Source organism: Solanum lycopersicum, chromosome 10 (genome assembly GCF_036512215.1).
Source record: "Solanum lycopersicum chromosome 10, SLM_r2.1".
Lineage (NCBI taxonomy): Eukaryota > Viridiplantae > Streptophyta > Magnoliopsida > Solanales > Solanaceae > Solanum > Solanum lycopersicum.
The window spans coordinates 57,837,041-57,859,733 of NC_090809.1; the positions used below are offsets into that span (position 1 = coordinate 57,837,041).

Consider the following 22,693-nt stretch of genomic DNA (forward strand, 5'->3'; position numbering starts at 1 on the left):
GTTGAGAGGACATTTTATGGATTGGACATAAACTCTTGGCTTCAGGCTGAAAGACGAATACGGCAGAGGACACGCACTAACCACAACAGATGTTGCAAAATTTACAATTTTAAATGTCTTTTTCATGTAAAAACACTTTCAATCTTTCCTAGGATCTTGTACCTCAATAAATCCTGAAGTAACGTTAAATCATTAAAACTTCAAAATAGTTCCCAAAAACATCCGCCTAAGTTTTTTGTCTTTTTGTGTTCGTCTGTATAGTTCCTTTTTTAAGTTATATGAAAGTTTGATACATAAATAATTTATTTCTTATTCAGCTATTAGATAACTCCTAAAAATTTTAGTTTGTTTAAGTTTTAATGAACTGTGTTTTCTTTTTGTTAAATCTAAAGCTAAAGCCTAATATTCGAGGAGTACTATATATCACTCGAATATATACATGTGCAACACATATATCGAAAATCTATTACAAAATAGGAAAAGAGAATAGAGAGAAAGGAAAGTATATTGAGTACACAAGAAACATACTAAAAAAGATAGATATATATTATCAAGATTGGATTAAAGTAATACAATCCATCGATAGTGAAGTTTCGATACAAGACCCCCAAAAGACAAAACGAAAAAAGAAACAAAAAGACAACAAACACAACATATAACTAATGGATCCATAAGCAGGATCACACTCCATTCATCTTATTCTTATAACTTCTCCTCAAATGGTTCCATATTCTGATGATCAACTTTACTGAACCCTGCATCGATGAATAAAACCAATATTAACAAAAAAAAAAAAACATAATGACTAAATAATACTACATAAATATTAATGTTCTTTTAGATTACACATGAATATTTTTTTACTTACTTACGAACACACTTTGTAATTTACTACTACTACTCCATTTTATGATAATGTGCTAGTACACATTATGTTGTAAATTGTACTCTATATGTTATATGCATTCCTATTTGCATAGGTCAACAATATTAATGAAAATATTATAAATTCATAACATACGTGGAGCAGTCAGTGGAGGGGCTGATCTTGTAAGGAATGTTAACTTTACAAACACTAGGAATACCAGCAGCTTTGTTCAAATCAATTCCCTTTATAGCATTAGCAGCTGATTTCAAGCAAGTGCATGCTGTCTTTCGATCCGCGGTAGTCTTGGCTGAACCCAACAGATTCTTAACACCACCACAACAGCCTCCTAGAGGGCCACGGCCTTGAAGATAAGGGAGGCAAGGAGCCAAGCCAGCAGTAACTTGACCACAAGTTAATGCCTCTGCATGGGGTGCAACCACTACCATGCACAAAAGAACAAAGCATGCAATTTTGCTAACCATTTCCATATTGTTAATGATAATGAAAAATAGAGAGGATAATATTATAGTAAAGAGTATAGTATGATGAAATGTGTTTTGGTTTGAGTGATGGGTGAAAAAGATAGTGAGATCTTTGGGGTTTTATAGAGGAAAAAATTTGGACTAGATGGACAATAGAGTTAGGTGGATGTTGGGGTGAAATTTAATGCATTTTATTATGGAGATGCCGCACATTAGGTTATAAAGTCATGAGGTCTAGTAGTATGGACATTATTTATTAAAAGATTATACTTCCTTCGCTTCACAAAAAATGATCCAGTTTAATTTAGTACGTAATTTAAAAAATAAAAAAGACTTTTGATCATGTAATTCTAAATTAAATTTATGTAGAATTTACAAAATTGCCTTTTAATCTTGTGGCATTAAACATGTCATGTGGGAAGTTGTTATCAAAAAAAAAAAGAAAAGGTTATTCTTTTTTAAATAGAGTAAAAAAAAGAAAGTCATTCTTTTTTAAATAGAGAAAACAGTTTCTTTATTTTAATTTGCTTGGTCTTTTTTGATTTGGATAAAGTTTTAAAATGTTTATAAAAATCTAAGAAACTTCTTAAACAAATGTGTCGATGTTATGTTAGGTAAAAAGTTTGAAATGAAGAATTGCTTAAAAAAAAAGAAAGATCATTCTTTTCGTTTTATTTGCTTCTTGTTAATTTGAGACATAAATATGATTGCAGTAAAACAAATATTAATCGTAAAAATGCAGTAGTTTTATGTGTTCTTATCTTTTTCACGTAAGGCACTTCATTTACCTAATCATGTCTTCTCTATTCAAAAAAATTGGAGTTGATTACTACAATTTAATTAATTTTAATTTATGTCAATATCTTAATTACTAATTCTAAGCTAATTACGCTATATATTTTATTATGTGTACCATCCCCTTTAAGCCGATTGATCCGTTTGTGTTGATTACTAAATGGACTTAGGCACTTCACATTTGTATATCACTATATTAAAAATGAGTTTTAACGGTAATTAATTAATAATTATTATTAAATATTTATTTATATTGATAATTAACATTTAATATATGTCAATAAAAATTTTAGTATTCTTTATTAATCTGTCGAATTATTGTCGTTAAAAATTATTTTTGTTAAAGTGTATGTTAACATAAAACTGTTGATTGTTATGGACCATCGATTCAAATTTGATCGTGTATTATTATACTTTATTTACATATTTTAATTGCTTTTAGTTAATCGCACATCTTTGTAAAAATAAATTATATCTTGATTTAAATTTATAGATATCATATGTAAAATGAAATGAATACCAAAATTATGGAGTTATCTTGTTCTTACACTTGCCAAAATCTCGTCGATTGTGGCCTCAGTTCATGTCGGTTCAATAATTGTGCATCTTTATTTATTTGGTAGGAATTAAGATTTGACCCAAACCAAACATATTAATTAGGCCAAACAAGAGGAAATTTCTTGAGGCACAGTCCTAGCTAAAGGCCTATACTTTGGTATACTTTAGGGGATCATGTTTCTATATGCATAAGTTGAATATTTCTGTATGCATACGCTATGGTCTTGTGAAATTTTGTTATTACGTTTTTTTAATAGTATAAATTTAAAATTTCTATAATTTTATTTCTATTTGTATAATTTCAAAATATCATATTTATCTTAACTATTTGTATACAATTTTTTTAAAAAAAATTAATAAACTATTACGTTTATACATTGACAAAAAAAAATATACAGATAATGAGTTCTAAAATTTTTTAAGTATATAACTTGAATATACTTATCATATTTATAATCTCGCAAGCGAAATACACAAACTATAATTTCATGACAAACAAAATTATAGTTGTAAAACATAACCTGTAAATTTTCTCAAGTTCACCAAATTATTGAATTTTGTTTGTCATATTAGCCCCATTCATTTTCTCCTACAATGTCTAGGAGTGCGTGCCCATATCGACAAAACAGTCCCACGTGAATATCGATAAGCCATTTTGAAATTACTCCAATAACCATATCTCTCTGTATCAATGTGAATATGTGATCCACATTGTGTACATTCTCGAAAGGATGAATGAGGAATTTAATAAACCAAATTTGTTAAGATTTTAGACATAAATTGGTGATATATATATTAGACATAAATTGGTGATATATATATATATATTTGACATAATATATAAATATATTATTTAAGTTTACTTCAAATTATATTTATGCTCTTTAATTTTAGGTGTGCATAAGTAGACACTTAAACTTGCATAAAGTTGAACAAATTGACACGCATGTCTTACATGACATTGTACATGTCATTTTATTATCTTATGTGGTATCCTACGTGTATCGTGTCATGTAAGATTCGTTTGTCTACTGGTTCAAATTTATACAAGTTTAAGTGTCTACTTGTATATACCCAAAGTTGAAGGGCATAAATGTGAAATGAGGCTAAGTTAAAAGACACTTAAACTTGCATAAAGTATAATTGTGTACTTGTGTCCGACCGTATGAGATTTGCCTAGACTCAGTCCCGAGGTTTGTGTCGTCTTACTGGGATTCATCTTAACTCAAATGAACTCTGGCAAACATCGACAAAGCTGACACATGAATGACTTTGATACCATTTGTAACAGCACAACTCGCTAATGATATTGTCCGCTTTTGACTTATGATGCACAACTTTAAAGCGTGTCGCTAGTTGGTGAGACTTGTTTACTTATATACTCAATATCTCTTTTGTATTTTTCGTCAATATAAGACTTCTTATCTTAAGTGGGGTGTCAGAGATGAGCTAAGCTTTTTGAACCTGATTTAAAAATAAAACTTTTAATCACATCCCAAATAAATTCCGACTCGTGAGACTAGAAGCAAGGCCTCTTTGTTGGCCAACTAAAAAAAATAATTTAGATAAATTTTTGGAATAATTACATGAATACACATCTAATTTTCATCATAATCTTAAAAATATTCCTACCATTACAAGAATTCCCTCTCACATATTCTATCCCTTCTCAATTACATCTCCAATTAAATAATGTATTATTCGCAATTCATGAGCTATGTACCTTAAATTTTCTGATATATCCGAGATTGTATAAATTTAAGAAATTTTTATAATTTTAAAAAGCATAAAAACATGATATAATTAATTTTTAATTCTATGAAATTTATGTAATTTTTACTATATGTATTTATTTTTTTAACGGAAAAGGGCCTAAAATACCCTCGAAGTATTGAAAATGGTACACAATTACCCCCCATCCACCTATTAGCCCATAAATACCCTTCACATCCACCTTTGGGTCCAAATTTACCCCTTCATTAACGGATCAAAATTTAAAAAAATATATAATTTTTAATTGCGTGGCACTCAACCATTGGTTGTAATTTAATTATTTAAAATAATTAAAACCCACCCATTACCCACCCAAACCCGCCCCACTTACCCAATTTTAAAAAACCCATCTAACTAAAAAACCCTAAAAATTTAATCATCCAATTTTCACAAACCCACGCTCAAGGTTGTCTTCTTTTTCTTCTTCCTCTTGCAACTTGAAGAAAATTCGTTCACAATCTCGACTTGAACTCAAGTAAGAACTTTTGTGCACTTCGAAATTTCAGTTAGGATTTAGGTTTTAATCGATGTTACTTGTTTTGAGAATCGATTTCAAGGTTGTCTTCTTCTTCTTCTTCTTCTTCATCTTGCAACTTGAAGAAAATGTCAGCTTCTTCTTCGATTTCTTCCCCTGAAGAACTTCAATCTCGTACATGTAAGTGTGGATTTTTGGCAAGATATTATACTGCTACAACTCTTGAAAATGGTGGGCGTCGATTCTACAGATGTGGTCGTGTTGGGTCAAATTCTTGTGGTTATTGGAATTGGATTGATGACAAACTTCCACGTCATGTGTCAACCATGATTCATAATCAAAAAGTTGAATTGGATTCAATTCGGAAAGAAAAAAAATCATTTGAAGAAGATTGTGGAGGATATGGATGGCATTGGAGATTCTTATTTGAAGGATATGACCGCCGATGAAATGTCTGAGTTGAATGATATGAATGAAAATGAAATTTCTGATTTGACAAAAGTTTCTGCCTTGAAGGGAAAAATGTCAAATTTGGAGTTGATGGATAAAATTGAGAGTTCAAAGATGAAGAAAGTATCTAGCTTGGATGAAAAAGTTTCGAAGTTAGAGTTGAAAGTTCATAAATTGATAAGTTTGCTTGCAGTTTCTTGGGCTATTATTCTTGGTTTTGCAGCTGCCAAGATGATTTAGTGTAGTGCAATTGTTTGTGTTAAGTTAGTGAGCTGCATTTTATTTTGATTATTTGTGAAGATGATGTTGGTTGTTGTTGTGTCTACTAATGAAGAATTATGCAATATTGTTATTACTAATGATACATTGGTGTGTGCATTTTCTGGCAAAGCTACATTTGTTTTGATTGTTATGTCTACTACTTCATTGTTAATTTCTCATCAATTTGGCAGTAATTCAGTGATTGTTGCTTCCTCTGTTCAAAGTAATTCAGTGATTGTTCCATTTGACTGAGCCTCCCTTTGATCCACTGAGTCACAATCCTGGCCATAAATAAATAGTTTATTATACCATCTAATACTGAAAACATAGACATTAAACACTCATTTTTTTACAAAATAGTCGGAGAGACAAATTACTTCATTGCTCGTGCTTGGAACTTTTACTAGACCTAACTGGTTGACTGGTGGAGTTCTATTAGCATGGTGTTGGTCTGTCACTACTAAAGCATTAGAATTTTGCTGTTGTGCACGCAACTTAATTACACTTCGGTCAGAGGTATCAGTCTCAGTATCCTCAGCTTTTTTTATCAGTGACGACTACATTGTAAAGACAATATCGTGGCTTAACATCAATGATGAAAAATAATAACAAAATAAAGACAATACCATACTTAACAGTTGAAAGATACACTATATGATGCAAAAGGAGGTCTGTCAAATTGAACCAATGCATCAATTATGTAGAACACTGCAGATATAAATAATAGAAGTCAAGAAATTCTGCATGCATACCTGTCGCTCAGGGAACTTTGGCATTTCAGATAAGATGTCCATTAAAGTTGCACCTTTCTTACTCAACTCAAAGTATTCCACAGCCCGTTGCTGTATCTCTACATCGATGCAGCCTTCATACCTGGGGTATTATGCAGCTCTAGCAATTATTGCAATATCTTTGGATATATCCACAGAAGAAAAAAAACCTTACAGGATGAACAGAAATTACAACACCATAAAATAATTCTCTTACTTCCTGAATATTGCCCAAATCTGATTCTGTAGCTCCGGATCTGGTGGCTGTGTATGCATCAAGATCTTAGCATATGTTGACAGAAGAATAGGAATTGTTGAAGTCCTGAATAGCATAGTTTGAGGTAAAAATAACAGACAGGAGAAAAAAGAGCAATAAGAAATTGAGATCAAACACTGAATGTCCTTACGTAACAGTAGGGAACTTCTCATGAATGATACTAAAGATTTCCTTTGGACTACATCCAGGCCTTCTGGCCAGAAGATGGCTGTATTTTTTTCCTTTTTCAAATTGACAATAAAAGGACAGAAGATATCTACATTCAAAACAAAAATCACAAAAAAGATTATTTAGCTCTTGGGTGCTTATCTCTGGCTGTATGGCAGCTAAACATTAGAACTGGAAGAGCAGATGAAATAGCACAGAAGTTCTAAGATTAGGTGATGCAGATATAGCTTGAAGACAAAATTAGGACACCCAGGTCAGGTTGAGGCAATGAAAGCCTGATACCTGCAACAGTTCTTCCACTATGTCTTTTGCATTTGAAACATCACACATTCCATATAGTAAATCAAGCGCACGTCTCCTTATACTGTTTGAAGTACTTAACGTCAGTAAAGAAAGCAATTTGAATACTTAAGTGGAACTTAATAGACAGACACAAGCGGCTATTGTCGATATTTTCCCATCATTTCACCAGAAAAGAGGACATATAAATAAAACAGCAGACATATTGAATGTCCAGCTCAGCTCCAATGTCATTAAATTGACAAAGAGAGCTTTCTCTTAAAGGAGTAATCATGCACATGTCACACTGAGAAAGCTTTTGGGCAGAAAAAATTGAGCTTTACTAACTTGGTTGTTCCAGCAGCACATTTTACTTAATGTACTTCTGTTGTGAAACAAAAGCCATCAGTTTCAAATAGAGTTCCGAGGATACCAACCAAACTCAAGCTGAAACACATAACACCAAGCAAGTTTTTAATGTAGTCTCATAAATAGAACACAGCATGTGCAAGGCAGTTTCAAATTCCGGTCATTCTAAGAAAAATCAATTACATGGTTTCCAAAATATAGGAGAAAAGTACTATAAAATCAAAGTGCAGGGATGAGATAATTGTGAGTCAAACATTCACTTGCCACACTGACAGTATCATATGCATAGTTGTGAGTCAAACATTCACTTGCCACAATTTATCATATGCAACAGTTCCATAACCACAAAGTTCCACAGTTCCACAGACCACAAAACTGCAACAGTTCCACAACCATAAAGTTTCAACAGTTCCACAAAGCCACCAAATAATAGAATGAATTCATAAAATTTTCAAGTCACAAAATATTTTCAGCCCACAAAACATTATCAATCTAATTTGTAATGCTTGCCCCTCCAAAAATAGCAGTTTAAGAAGTTTCATTGTGCCATTACATACTAAATGAAAACTCTTTAAACCAATACTTAGCAACTACTTTCTAATGTTTGCCCCTCTTTGCCTTAAGCTTGCCAATCTTTTTTTCCTTGTCTTTTTTCAACTGACTTGAGGTCACACATGCTTTGCCTTTCCAAGTTAGCTTTTTTGGTGAGTATGGTAAATTAGTAGGGACAACAACACCATTTTCATCACCCTTAGAACTAATCATTCTTAAACCAATTGGTTGTTGTAGCATCTTTTTCATTTGAAGTCTAGTTTTTTCTTCAGATATCACTCTAGGTGCAAGGATTGTATTCTCATCCTCAGATTCAATACTGTCTTCAACTTCATCCTGATCAAAAATTGCAATCAAAGGTGCAGTAACTTTTTCTTTTCCATCGTTTTTAGACCTCTTTGGTAGTGCATCAACTTTGTCCTTTGAAACATTTTTTCTCTTTGATTTTGAAGGACCAGCAACTTCATTGAATTCTTCACTTGATTGATGGCTAGTTTGTCGACTAGAAGATGCAACAAATTCAAGAGTTGGCATCAAGATTGGTTCATCTGGGAGAACTTGTCTTCCTTCTTGAAGCTGTAAAATTTGTCAAAGTGTAAGATAAATAATTATACATTGAAAGTAATTAAAAATTGATAAAACACGACTTACTAGGGGACATCTTCTTCGATTATGACCTACAGCACTGCAATTTCCACATGTCATTTGCAATCCTTTTCTACTTTTCGACCATAATCCTTCCCTTTTTCTTGCCTCATCTTTTTCCCTTACTCTCTTTAATTTTGGTCTACCAACCAATTTATGAATTTGTGGTGGTTGCATAGCTTGAGAAAGATCAATTTTCCAGAATTTCTCACCTCTAACAGGTTGAATTTTAGGCTGGTATACAAGCAAGTAAGCTTCTTTAGAATACCACCAATGCATCTCATTTAGTGGCTCTATTTTATCATGTTCTAATGCTTTAATAGCATGAGGACATGGTATTCCTGTCAAATCCCATGTCCTACAAGTACACTTCTTTCTAGAAAGATTCACAACATGTCTATCTACACCCTCAACCACCTCATATCCTAAGTCTCCATTAGCAACAACTTGAAAACCTTGAGCAATCATTCTGAAATCATGATACAGATCCACAGAATATGGACTATACTCTTCCGTCCACTTCTTACCCTCTTCTTCATGTTTTTTCAACCTTTTCATAACCTATAGATAACAATGAAATATATAACATGTACATGACATATATAATTTATACATGTTCACCTACATATTACTATCATATTAAACATTAATAGATGTTATCATATAGTTATATAAAATAGCGGCAATACCTTAATTCTAATGTCTTCCAGCATCTTGATTATTGGTTTTGCCCTTGCTTCCAAAATCCATTTGTTGAAAGACTTAGTAAAATTATTTTCACAGGAGTAGTTTTTGCAGACAGTGTCAAAAAAGGCCCTGCACCAATGTTGTGGTGGATACCATAAAAGACCTTCGACTGCTTTTTTAGACACAGAACCCATGGACTTTAATTGGTCTTCAAATTCCTCTCCATATGTACTCCAAGCAGACCACCAAAACATCTTCTTCATCTGTACACCACTCCAAGACTTAGACCAATTGGCTTCTATGTGTTTTGCACACCATCTATGTTGTACTTTTGGAAGCAAAGCACTAACAGCACCAATCAAGCCCTGTAACAATAAGAAAAAAATAGAATAGAATAGCTTAAAAAAATTCAAGTGTATACAATAACTATAAATAAAAAACTGTCAAACACTTGCAAAATTACCTTTTGCATATCAGACATTAGTGTCAATCCTTCACCATCTGCCAACCTCAATGAGTTCCTCAGCAACTCAATGAACCATTTCCATGTTCTAATAGTTTCTCTGTCAACTACTGCCCAAACAAGTGGATAGAAATGCTTCATTGAATCTTGACCAAGTGCGACCAATAAAATTCCCTTGAACTTGCCTCTTAAAAAGGTGTCATCTAACCCTATAAATGGTCTCAAATCAGCTCTCCAACCACTTTTCAAAGCCTGAATACAAATATACATTCTCAAAAATTTTCTTTGTCCATTTTCCAACAAAGCCTCTTTGGATATGTTTATAATTACATCAGTACCAGGATTACTGTCCCTTAACTCTTGAGCATAACCCTCCAATTTATTGAAATCATCAACATAACTACCATCTAGTTTTTCCAGTACAAGTCTTTTAACCCTCTTCATTTTTGAATAACTAATATTAAGGTTAAAGTTATCATCTACAATCTTTCTCATTTCAGTCACTTTGCAGTTAGGATCATTTTGGACCCTATTCTTAAAGTAGTGTGCTAGAGCTTGTTGAGTAGCTCTTCTATTCTTGAATGCTTTTGGACATGTATGTTTTGTTTGCAAAGTCTTAATTTCAAATTCTTGCCCTTTCTTAACTTCAGAAATAAGACACACAAAAGGACAACCAACATTACATTTATATCTAACTCTAACAGAGTCACTCTTGTCAACTCTAAGGGCAGCCTTCCTAGCAATTGAGTAGTAACTTACAACCCTTTTAGCTTCATCAAGGTTCTTAAAACTCATACCTTTTTCCAACTCTTTAAAGTTGTCAAGTTGATCATTAATTTCTCTTTTCTTTTCCAACCTAAAGGATTCCAATTCTTCACTATTCTAGTCACTTGGATAAGGCTCATTTTCATCATTTTCTTCCTCACTTGATTCACCTTCAGTTGCAACATCTATTCCAACATTCACTGTGACTAGATTAGGTTCATTCAATGTGACTAGATTAGGTTCATTTTCATCATCTTCTTCCTCACTTGATTCACCTTCAGTAGCAACATCTACCGTGACTAGGTATGGTTCATCATTGTGGCTGATGTCAATAGCTGGAACAACATCATCCCCCTTATCTACAACAAATAATTCAAGTACACCAGACTTAATAGACAGTGTTGTCTGTATTGTTCTTATGCCAGAATCCCCCTCAATCAAATAATACCTCCCAGAAGGTCCTTTGAGTAGAAGTTGTTGGACCTTACTAAAACCTAACTTTTCATGGAACTCTTCACATATGTCTATATATGACAATAAATCTGGATCATACTCCTTCCAATCATGAGTGAATTTTTTAATGTAAATAACATTAGACGTCAGTACCCACTTGCCCCCATAATAGAATAATAGGTCCACCTTGTCAACCATTCTTCAAGAAAAGGACATTATAGACCAAAAAAAAGAAGAGAAAAGGGCCATATTAGACAACAACAAAATATTTAAAAAACAGAGGAATCTACCAAGAGTAAAAGAATAGGGACCACATGCTTCAAAGTAAAACTTTACATACGCAAAAATATATAATATAATACCTAAAATCTAAAAAAATGGACCATTTAATAATAAAATAATTCATACCTAACAATAGTAAAGACATATCTGACTAACACAAATTGAAAATTATTATGAAATAAAGGGAGAAACGACGAGTAAAGGCAGAAAAGAACAAACTTGAGACAACAATAAAAAAATCCTACTCAAAATCAACATAATAACACACAACACTAATATAAATAGACAACACTAAACAAAATTGTAGTATCACCATAAGTAATTGTCAAAAAAGCACAGAATACACGAAAAATTAACATAAACTTGAAATCGATTCTCAAAACAAGTAACATCGATTAAAACCTAAATCCTAACTGAAATTTTGAAGTGCACAAAAGTTCTTACTTGAGTTCAGGTCGAGATTGTGAACGAATTTTCTTCAAGTTGCAAGAGGAAGAAGAAGAAGAAGACAACCTTGAGCGTGGGTTTGTGAAAATTGGATGAATAAATTTTTAGGGTTTTTTTAGTTAGATGGGTTTTTTAAAATTGGGTAAGTGGGGCGGGTTTGGGAGGGTTTAGGCGGGTTTGGGTGGGTAATGGGTGGGTTTTAATTATTTTAAATAATTAAATTACAACCAATGGTTGAGTGCCACGTAATTAAAAATTATAAATTTTTTTTAATTTTGGTCCGTTAATGAAGGGGTAAATTTGGACCCAAAGGTGGATGTGAAGGGTATTTGTGGGCTAATAGGTGGATGGGGGGTAATTGTATATCATTTTCAATACTTCGAGGGTATTTTATGCCCTTTTCCGTTTTTTTAAAATAGAAAAGTACAAATTACCAAAGGATGAGCCCAAAATCAAAATCTACTTAGCCCATCAAATTACAAAGTCCAAAATGTTTTGAAATTTGAACATAAAGTCATGTTGAAATTATAAAATAAGTTAACAAATTGTATATTTTCCAACCCTAAAAGGTGTAGCAGCTCTATCTTCTCTTTCACTTTTTACCTCCTGTTATTAGAGTAGTTTATTTTGGACTTGAGATTTCGTTAATAATACAATATGATATTATATTGGATATATCAATGTTTTGACATGTTTAAGTTAGAATTAAGATTTAAAAAAATTAGAAAAGGAGAAATTATATGGTTAAGTAAACATATACTTCCTTTGTTCACTATTTGTTGTCAAAATTTTTATTTTTAGATTCAAACTATGAAACTTGACTAAAATTTTAGGATAATGTATTTTCATCATATTGAAATGTAAAAAATTACAATGTATAGTACTTTTTGTATAGTTTTTAAATATCTTAATTTTTTATTTTAAAAATCAAATTAATATAATCTAATTTAACTTTAAAAATAAGTCAATTGTCTTTCGAAAAGCACAATATGACAAATAAAAGTGGATAGAGGGAGTACAGTAATTAGGAGCATAACTATAATTTTAGTTAATTATCACTCACGATCAATATTTAGTGATAATTACACGGGCTGGGGTTTCGAGTTTGTATAATTCGTATGTTTGTATAATTCAAATTTTGTATAATATATTTGTATTTTGTATAATATAATTTGTATATTGTTTAAAGTTCAGATGTTTATGTTTATATAATTTCGTTATTTCAAGTATACACAAAAGTTGCTCAATTATACAAATGTACCCGCAAATTATATGAACTCACCTGTGAATTATATAAACGAGACAACTTAAACTATAGTTACAACTCATTAATAGACAAACTATAGTTATGCAACATAATTAAATTTATTATAGAGGTTATTTATGAAAATTCGCCTTTAAAAATAGGGAAAAATTATGCTGCTAAGCAAATTTGTACTATTTAATTGCTCATCATAGCTATAGTTTTCCATAACTATCACTCGCGACTAATATTATACATGAATTATGTGGGCTGACTTCGAATTTGTATAGGTAGTCATGTTTGTATACGTATAATTCGTCAGGATATGCAAATACATATGTATAATATACAATTTTTAACCTATATTCATATACAATTCACCTCTCTCCCACTCTCTGCCCTCTCTAGCTCGTATCTCTTCTCCTCTCTCAATCTCGCTCGCCTCTCTCCTTCCTCTCCCAATATTGCTTGTCATTTATACAAATGTATATGTATAATATACAGTTATATACAATTATATACATATACAGTTCACCTCTCTCCAACTCTCTGTCCTCTCTCCTACCTCTCTCCATCTCGCTCGCCTCTCTCCTCTGTCTTCCAGTCTCACTTGCCTCTCTCCTCCCTCTCCCAATCTCTCTTGCCATATATACAACATATGTATAATATACAATTGTCTAACCAATATACATATACAATTCACCTTTCTCCCACTCTCCCCCCCTCCCTTCTCTCTCGCCTCTCTCCTCTCTCCTCCATATAACATATAGCTGAAAATTGTAATCATCAAACTATATCAATGGAGAGTAATTAATTATTTTTAAATGGCTATATAGCCACTTAAAAATAGTATATATCGCCGGCCCGTAAAGAGTTGTCAGACTAACTATTTAAAAGCCCATTAGTATAATAAGCCGAGCTCTCAGATCCTAAAGGAGTGTCTTTTGGGTAAAGATTTGTCCAAAAGTATTACTACCAAAAATTTGCACATGATCTTAATTTTTTTTACACATCTTTTCTTTTCATAATCTCCATTATTTCCTATCAATTTTAAAATTTTTCAAAATCCCTTATTTTATTCCCAAATTCAAAACATTTGTTACATAAATCCTAACTCCTAAAATTAATATTTATTCCTTCCTTATTTCAATCCACAAATCATTCCCTATACCACACCAATAATGGAATCAAAAATTCAAAAAATAACTTTTTATTTCTCAACAATAGAATTTCAGATTATAATAGTAAAAAATAAAAATAACATCAAAGTTGATAAAAATCAATCGTTATTTCTATAAAAAAAAAAATCAAATTAAGAAAATGAAAAAATAAGATAAAAGCAAAAAACTTATAAAAAACAAAAAAATTAAAATTGATTGAATCATAAAAAAATTATATGTTGAATCAAGATTTAGAAAAACTCTTTTACTTTTTGGTGATGAATTTTTTTTTAAAAAAAATAACAAATGATTGAGATTTGAGAATAACGTGGAGAAAGAAATAGGAAAAATAATAACAACAAAAATAAAAATCAACTAATAGAAAGAAAATCAATTGATTGATATACCTTATCAATCACAAATTACTATATTATGGAAGAATATTTGTTATTTAATTATATTAGGATTTTTTTTCATATTTGATTATTTTATTATTAAATAATATTTTTCTTATTTCATTCATATTATTAAAAATCTTTTGTTATAAATCAAAAACTAGAAAGTCATATTTGATTTGCAATGTTTGTACATGTTCGAATTTTAAATCTACATTGAAATACAAGTTCAAAAAAAGAAAAAAATAGTTGGATCAGTCATTACACGATTATCACTGCCATAGACACAATGTATCTCATTTATTTTGATTCTTAAATTAGTTTTGTTAGTTTTATTATTGATTTGATACATTATTGCTACAATCGTTGTTTGTTTCACGCATCTGATACTTAATTTTCAATGTATCTCATTTATTTTGATAAAAACACTATGTATCAAATTAAATATCTTGATACATAAATACGTAAACATTGATAATCTTATTGTATCAAATACATAATCAACTACTAAATGATACCTTTATAGATACACTTTATTTCAGCTTACACACACTATTCTTTCACAACCTTATTGTATCCGATACATTATTATCAACAAAAAAAAAATTATAGAAAAAAGCATCTGATCAACTTGAAATCTTCCACAATTGCATATTTATCTTTCATGGCAAACAATATATCTTTCTTTCAGAATCATAGACTGAATAAAGATACTCTGATGATTCAAAAACCTGTTAACATTAAAGAAATTAGTGATACATTCCGTAAAACAGTTATTTCTATGCATCAATCATAAACAATCAAACAACTAAACTTATATACTTATATCAGGTACAAAATATAACTTTAATCTGATACATACCTCATTCTTGAACATCTTGATGCTTTTACAACAAAATATATGCATAATGTATCATCTATAATGTATAGTATTCCACAAACAACAAGATATACAAATAGTAATGTATCATGTTAGATATTTGGTAATGAAACAATAATTTAAATTAATATTACATGTATCACACAGTGACTTGTTGATCTTTAATTCCAAGATTACTTATTTGATGTATCTAATTAATAGGAGTATAATACTTATCAATTTATACAAGAAACACAAATACTAATGTATCACGATTGAATGGTCATCTCAAAAATATAAATAAAAATCGAATTAACAACACAATATATATAGTTTCATACCTCTGATTGTCTGATCTATTTTACTATGCAATTAAAACTCTGATCTATTTTATACATTGCAAATCGAGACTCATATTTTTTCTAGATTTTTGAATGTCAGATTTTTTTTTTCCAGATTTTTCATTGTCTTAGCAAAATCAATATATTCATGATGTACCTTCTCATTGTTTTTGTGATTTTGAATCAAAATTGAAAGGATCTTCGACTAATTGGAAGAAGAAATTTAAAATCCCACTTATGTATCATTCATAACTCACCTTGATTTTCCAGATTCTTGAACGTATTCATGATCATGTATTGGCTATTGTTTTAACTTTTAAAATCTATTATGATTGGGGAAAAAATTGAAAGATGAAAATTTTAATTGTTTGAAACCATAAGAATTTGAAATAGAATTGAGAGAAAAAAATTTAAATTTTGAATTAAGACGGACAGATTTGGATGAGAATTGGAGAAGAAAATTTAAATTTTGATTTGATTAAATCTGATAAGATTTTGAAGAGATTGAAATCAATTAAATTAGCGTGATTTGAGGAACTAACAATCAATTTTCTATTCTCTTTCCTTTGAAAGTGTAACTGAATTTGTTTTAATGTATCATATTTAATGTATCCAACTTATTTGCTATGTATCCGAATAACATTATTTTTAAGGGATTTTCGTAAATTTAAAAAAAAAAATGGATAAAATGTAATTTAAATCTTACACTATGGGATTTAGATAAGTTATACTTTTTTTTAATATTATAAATAGTAAGTATTAGTATTTTAAAAAAAATAAACAATAAGTTATAATTTTGTGCTAGTAATTAAACATTATCTCAAATATCATGACTATTTTTCTTTTGCATTAGCAGTATAATCATCAACAAGATAAGTCTATTCTTAGATTAGTGAATTGCACAAATTTATCATTATTATATGCATTTATTATACTTCTATTTCACCTTTAATATATTAATGCCACTTAATTGAGAATAAAAATATGATAGATGTCAAATATTTTATCGATCATAATAAAAATAATAAATCAATAACTTTTTGCCTCTTTTTCTTGTGTGTTCGGATTTTTTTCAAAAGAAAAAAGAAAAAAAGATGAAGATATTCGGCATGGTAAAAAAATAAATAGAACCTTTTGTCTTAGAAAGAATTTTTTCAAACACGAGAAAAGATAATTTCCTAGTGGATTATCAGTCTAATTAAGTTTAATTTACTACAGTTCATATATATATATATATGATGTCCATGCATGCGAAACCGTAGCGTGCCCAAAATTTTCACAAAGTGAATTTAAGATAAAATAAATTTAAACAAAATGTGAGAATGGGAATTCAAACATGGGCAGACTGAGAAAATTATGTCTTTTTCACCAATAGGCCAAGCGTCACACTTGTGTTAATCTCATCATTATAAAAATCATAACACAATAAACAAAATGTACGAAAAAGAAAATGGCTTCAAGTTATAGCTTCGTATTTCTTCATGTGTTAGTCATATTTTGTCTAGCACACACGGCTTTTTCGGATTTATCAGATGATTTCTACGATGATATTTGTCCCCAAGCTTTACCAACCATTAGACGGGTTGTTGAGGATGCAATCAGCCAAGAGAGGCGTATGGGCACCTCTTTGCTACGTTTACATTTTCACGATTGTTTTGTTAACGTGAGTTTAATTTCTTTCTCTCCTAACTAGCTAGTTAACGTTTGGTAATTGCTTGAAATGTTGTTACTAATTATACTTATAATAACGTAGGGTTGTGACGCTTCAATTCCTCTTGATCAAACGGCTACTATTGATAGTGAGAAGACTGCTCTTGCTAATAACAATTCTGCTAGAGGATTTGAGGTGATCGATAGAATCAAATCAGAGGTTGATAAAGTTTGTGGACGTCCAGTTATATCTTGTGCGGACATATTGGCTGTTGCAGCTTGTGACTCTGTTGTTGCTGTGCGTATCACTCATTTTTTCACCTAATATATGTAAGCTAAAGTTAATTTAGTGTATAATTGAACTGATAAGTATTTTGTTACATTGACACAGTTACATGGACCAACATGGGAAGTGGAACTAGGAAGAAGGGATTCTACTACTGCAAGTAGAACCATTGCTGACAATGACATTCCAACACCGTTCAGGGACTTATCTACACTTGTCGACAACTTTAAGAAGCAAGGTTTGGATGAGGAAGACCTCGTTGCTCTCTCCGGTGCCCACACACATCAAACTAAGTTATTATATAGAATAATTCATCAAAATAATATATTTATCAAAAATTTTATAAAACTAGTATAAACGTATTTTATAGTAACATTTTAGAGTATATTTTATTTTTAAAATGCTGACAGCGTTAGATTGATATACGTTACTCACAGTAGAATAAAATGTTAATGAGTAACGTTTTGTACTCTATTCTAAGTTGTTTCATATATAACTTTTACCTTCAATTTAAAAGTTTTTCCCTATCTAATTATAAGTTGTTTTTCTTTTAACTTCACTTTGCATGTCCTTCCATTCTAATTTCTATGGTGGCCATGTTATTTGCTTTACAGTTACTTGCCACTAAACTAAGTCCCGTATTGTTAAGTAGAGAAGGGCAACGAAATGGACCTATTTCTTTGATTTCTAGGAGTTAGACTTAAAAAAAAAATTCTTTCTTGAATTATATTACAATAGCTAAATGAAAGGAAATTCACATTATTGGACAGCATGCACAACTGAAGATTAACACAACTGCACTAATAAAAGACTATCCGCTTTTAGTAAAATTTGACGTATTATAAATTGTTACTGTGAGTAACGTTTTAGGAGTAAAACGTTACTTACAGTAACGTCTATCAATACGGTATTGTGAAATACGTTTATACTAGTTTTGTAAAAATTTTAAAAAATATATTTATTTAGTGAATTGCTTTATATAATGACTTAGTTTGGTCAAAAATTCTTGTAGAAATTACTCTTTCTTCTCAAGCGTGCGGAGCGACATAATTGAATTAAAATTTAATCCTTACATGTTTTATAGTTACAAATAAGATCAAGTCTCCAAAGGACCAAATGGGTTGGATATTATATGAAGAAAATGAAAGAGACATTGAATTAAAGGGTAAAGTCCTACACAAATACTTTTAGTTGGCTCAAAGTTTCATTTAGCTAAAATTAAATTACAGACCAACCAACCAACAAAGTTTTATTATAACTCCACTATAATGGAACCCAAAAAAAAAAAAAAGACATAACCATAATTAAACTCAATCCATAAGCATCTTATTCTTTGCCACCATGATAGGACGTGTAACACCAATTTTATCACTGGACCCTGCATTGGCACATTAAATTAAATCAACATTAGCCAACAAACTTACTAGTAATATTTTAAACTAGTCATTTTTACCCTTAATAAAATTAAAATGAACGTAACGTACTTAGTGCAGTCAGTAGAGAGGCTAATCTTGAAGGGACTTTTGACACCACACATAGCAGGGAGACTAGCAGCTTTGCTCATATCAATGCCTTTAATAATAGAAGCAGCTGATTTAAGGCAAGAGCATGCAGTCCTACGATCCTGTGTTGTCTTAGCAGAGGTAATGAGACCTTTAACAACATCACAACACTGTCCCACGGGGCCGCGATTCTGCAAATAAGGGAGACACTTAACCACACCGGCTTGAACTTGACCGCAGCTAAACGCCCCAGATGCATACGGTACAACCATCAACATGCACAAAACCACAAAGCATGCAATTTTCCCACCCATTTTTTATAAAAAAGAAAAATCTTAAAAGAGATGTATATATTTAGAGAAAAAGAAAATGTATGTTGCCTAAGTGTTGAGTACCTTTTGGGCTTTTATAGAGTGGGAGAATTAGTTGGCAGTTGGGTTATTAAATTCAATCCTTTTTTTTCTCTTTGGTACATTAATTACATAAATAGGGTTTTGTTCTATACCTTTTTTAATACTAAAAACTTTTAGTATTAAGTAATTACATAAAGTTATAATAATCAAATTTAAAGTTTCAGAGTACCAATAATAAAATTTGTTTAATAAAATACACTTTTATAATAAAAGATTTTTTATGGAGTGTATTAGTGTCAACAAAAATCAAATATTATGAAGCGGAGAGGGTATCGCCGTTATGATTAAAAAATAACATTCACGAAAAATGGTACAAATATTTTGATAATGTATAAGCGTTTCTAGAGACATCTATAATGTTGTGATTTATCTAATAATGAATCATCGATTCTAAGTTATCTCTAGCGATTAAAATTTTAATATTATAGGTTTAAAATTCTCTCTCTCTCTCTCTCTATATATATATAAAATCAATTAAAATGTTAAAAGTGCTACCAATTACAGCTTAGGGAAGTTTGTTATCTAATTTTAGAAAGAAAATAAAAACAACAAAAATATATCATTCAAATTTCTACCCTTACATTGAGAGATACACCCAGTCATTATTGCATTATGTGATACTCCGGATATGAATTCACACAACTATATTTCAATTAATGTCGAATATAATGTTGAAACTTATTTTCTCTACTTTTATTAGGGATTTTGTTATTCTATGCAGGTAATTCAGTTACTTAATTAACTTAACTTTTGGCCAAGCGTGAAACATGTTATTCAACGTGTTTCAACAAAGTAGTAAAAACAATAAATACAGAACACAATATTTTCGTGTGGAAAATGCTCAACTCAAAAGGTGTAAGAAAACATGATTTGCACTCTGCATGATTTAACTCTAATCTCACTAAATTTCTAAGCCTCAACGGTTTAAGATATTAAAAACTCTACTTTCAAATTACAACTTTTGAATGGGAACTAACTCTGATTCCTAAACTTCGACACTGACCACTCAAGATATGTGTTCCCAAGTCTTAGAGTTATCCCAACTTGAAGGCAACACTCCTAGTTTTGTTTATAACTCAATGAACTATGAGTACATCAAGACTATATCACAAAGAAAAACTTCTAATACATCAACTCTGTAATAGAATAAGTTTTTTTGATCATGTGTTCCTTAAATTCATTAGTAGCACTTGCAAAAATTACCCTTTTTGCTAAGTAAGTGCAAAAATATTCTGAACGATTTTTTTTCTATTTAGAGTTATTCTTCGCTTCAAACTCCACATTGACTCAACTCTCTTGGCATAGAGTTATATTTAAGTAAAACTCACAATTCAACTTTTTGCCTCTTTAATCCCCTTCAAAACAAACTTATTATTTCTTTTATATTAAAGTCAAACTCCAACTCTTTAATTCAACACATGTACAAACTCCTCATCAATTCAAACTCTTTTAATCTAAAGTTTTACTTGAATTGTAATTCCCTAGTTCTTTAGATCAAGCTCGTCCAATCTTGTGTTGTAATTGCACTCCAACTCTTTAATTCAAACACATGTTTGTTTCCTTGAGTTTATCATGAAATTACCATCCCATCCTTGATTATTGCACACTTCTCTTTATTTATTAGTTGATCTTGCTACGAATTTAACTTGTTGAGACCGTGCATCCGTGTACCAAGCTGATTTACCTATTTCATTTTACTTTGTTAATCATCAAAAATGCATAGAAGATATCATTTTTCTCATATTTTTCTTACAGAACTTGTTTTCAAGCAAATATTTTCTAAAAATTTTGAACAACAAAAATGAGAAAATTCAAAAACATTGCTCCATGTCAAACACATCCTTAATCTAATGATCGAACTTGTCACGGCCATGGCCTAAATTTGAGTTTGGTAGAAATTAATATATAATTTAATGACCAAAACCTAAACACATGAATTAGGCCAAACTAGATGACATCTCTCAATCACGGATAGTCTACTTTCGTGTAGTAATTACGTTTACACATAAAAAAATGGGTATTTGAATTACATTTCTAATTTATTCTGGTACACAATTCTAAAAAAATCCCAACTCCAATCCACTAAAAGAGAAAATAAAATAAAATTGCTTGCTAGCTAAAAGGAAATGCATTAATTTACAAGGTTACGTATAGAAAATTTTAAAATCTTTGCAGTAATACTTATTAAATATTTTTTCCATTATTTTTTAATTGTTTAGTGTTTTAAATATTAATTTTAATTTTTATTTGTCGCTTTACTTGTTTTTATGTGAGGAAAAGAGTCTGAAATATATATATGAACTTTGATCGAAATTGTTGTTACAATATCAAACTTTGGAAAGGACTTTTTACCCTGCACTATTTAATAATGTATTTTAAAGGTTTATCTATACCCACATTGACATAAAAAATATTGCATAATAATAAACAGTAATGTGCCCTTGACTCCACGTGGGCACATATGTACCATTAAAATACACTATTAGATAGTTTGGTGGTAAAAAATCCTTCATAAAATTTGATATCGTAACAACAATTTTGTTCAAAGTTGAAATATTTTTCAGACTTTTTTCCCTTTTATTTGTCACTTTATTTGTATCTAAGTTCACTTCGCTAAATAAAGAAATATTTTTAAGGTTATTAATATAATAATTTGATGATAAAATTAATATTTCACGTCAAATTGAAAAGTTATTCAACACTTCCGTTGATATGAAATAGACATATCAGGTGTTACACATATACGGCCATTGGAATAGTCAATTGAAATTGAAAATTAATGTGAAGGTAGTGATGAACATGCTATGTTTACACATTTTACGCACCCACGAGACTGCACTCAATGTTCTTTTAGGTCCATTAGGTGCGGACCCAAGACAGTTCGATTTGCTATGAAAATTTTGATACAATATTTTTGCTGTATACAAATCTGGTCAATATACATAAATTTTTGATATAAGTGTCTAAATCACACTTAAATTTTTATTTATTTTTAGTTTACTAAAATATTGAGAGTGTGAGTTTT

General features: G+C 30.5%; 5 protein-coding genes across 5 annotated transcripts; 1 reads left to right on the forward strand and 4 right to left on the reverse strand.

Moving 5' to 3' along the window:
- Positions 1-525: 525 nt before the first annotated feature.
- On the reverse strand, positions 526-1,443 carry TSW12 (protein). Its single transcript, NM_001247145.2, has 2 exons — positions 1,022-1,443; positions 526-755 (listed from the first exon to the last, which is right to left on the reverse strand). Exons 1-2 carry the CDS (start codon positions 1,354-1,356, stop codon positions 746-748), a joined length of 345 nt encoding a protein of 114 aa, NP_001234074.1. The 5' UTR covers positions 1,357-1,443; the 3' UTR covers positions 526-745.
- A 4,437-nt stretch (positions 1,444-5,880) lies between these two features.
- LOC138338954 (AP-2 complex subunit alpha-1-like) lies at positions 5,881-7,331 on the reverse strand. Its single transcript, XM_069290052.1, has 5 exons — positions 6,840-7,331; positions 6,650-6,754; positions 6,415-6,535; positions 6,040-6,219; positions 5,881-5,943 (listed from the first exon to the last, which is right to left on the reverse strand). The coding sequence occupies exons 2-5, from the start codon at positions 6,706-6,708 to the stop codon at positions 5,881-5,883; spliced, it is 423 nt and encodes a 140-aa protein (XP_069146153.1). The 5' UTR covers positions 6,709-6,754; positions 6,840-7,331.
- Positions 7,332-7,624: 293 nt separating this feature from the next.
- LOC101248288 (uncharacterized) lies at positions 7,625-11,903 on the reverse strand. Its single transcript, XM_069289705.1, has 5 exons — positions 11,817-11,903; positions 9,873-11,289; positions 9,412-9,774; positions 8,729-9,283; positions 7,625-8,653 (listed from the first exon to the last, which is right to left on the reverse strand). The coding sequence occupies exons 2-5, from the start codon at positions 10,665-10,667 to the stop codon at positions 8,123-8,125; spliced, it is 2,244 nt and encodes a 747-aa protein (XP_069145806.1). The 5' UTR covers positions 10,668-11,289; positions 11,817-11,903; the 3' UTR covers positions 7,625-8,122.
- Positions 11,904-17,267: 5,364 nt separating this feature from the next.
- Positions 17,268-18,174, forward strand: LOC101265787 (lignin-forming anionic peroxidase-like). The gene is made up of 4 exons (XM_069290053.1): positions 17,268-17,480; positions 17,571-17,765; positions 17,859-18,024; positions 18,164-18,174. Exons 1-4 carry the CDS (start codon positions 17,268-17,270, stop codon positions 18,172-18,174), a joined length of 585 nt encoding a protein of 194 aa, XP_069146154.1.
- A 629-nt stretch (positions 18,175-18,803) lies between these two features.
- Positions 18,804-19,635, reverse strand: LOC101267363 (non-specific lipid-transfer protein 2-like). The gene is made up of 2 exons (XM_004249005.5): positions 19,238-19,635; positions 18,804-19,131 (listed from the first exon to the last, which is right to left on the reverse strand). Exons 1-2 carry the CDS (start codon positions 19,567-19,569, stop codon positions 19,122-19,124), a joined length of 342 nt encoding a protein of 113 aa, XP_004249053.1. The 5' UTR covers positions 19,570-19,635; the 3' UTR covers positions 18,804-19,121.
- Positions 19,636-22,693: the final 3,058 nt, after the last annotated feature.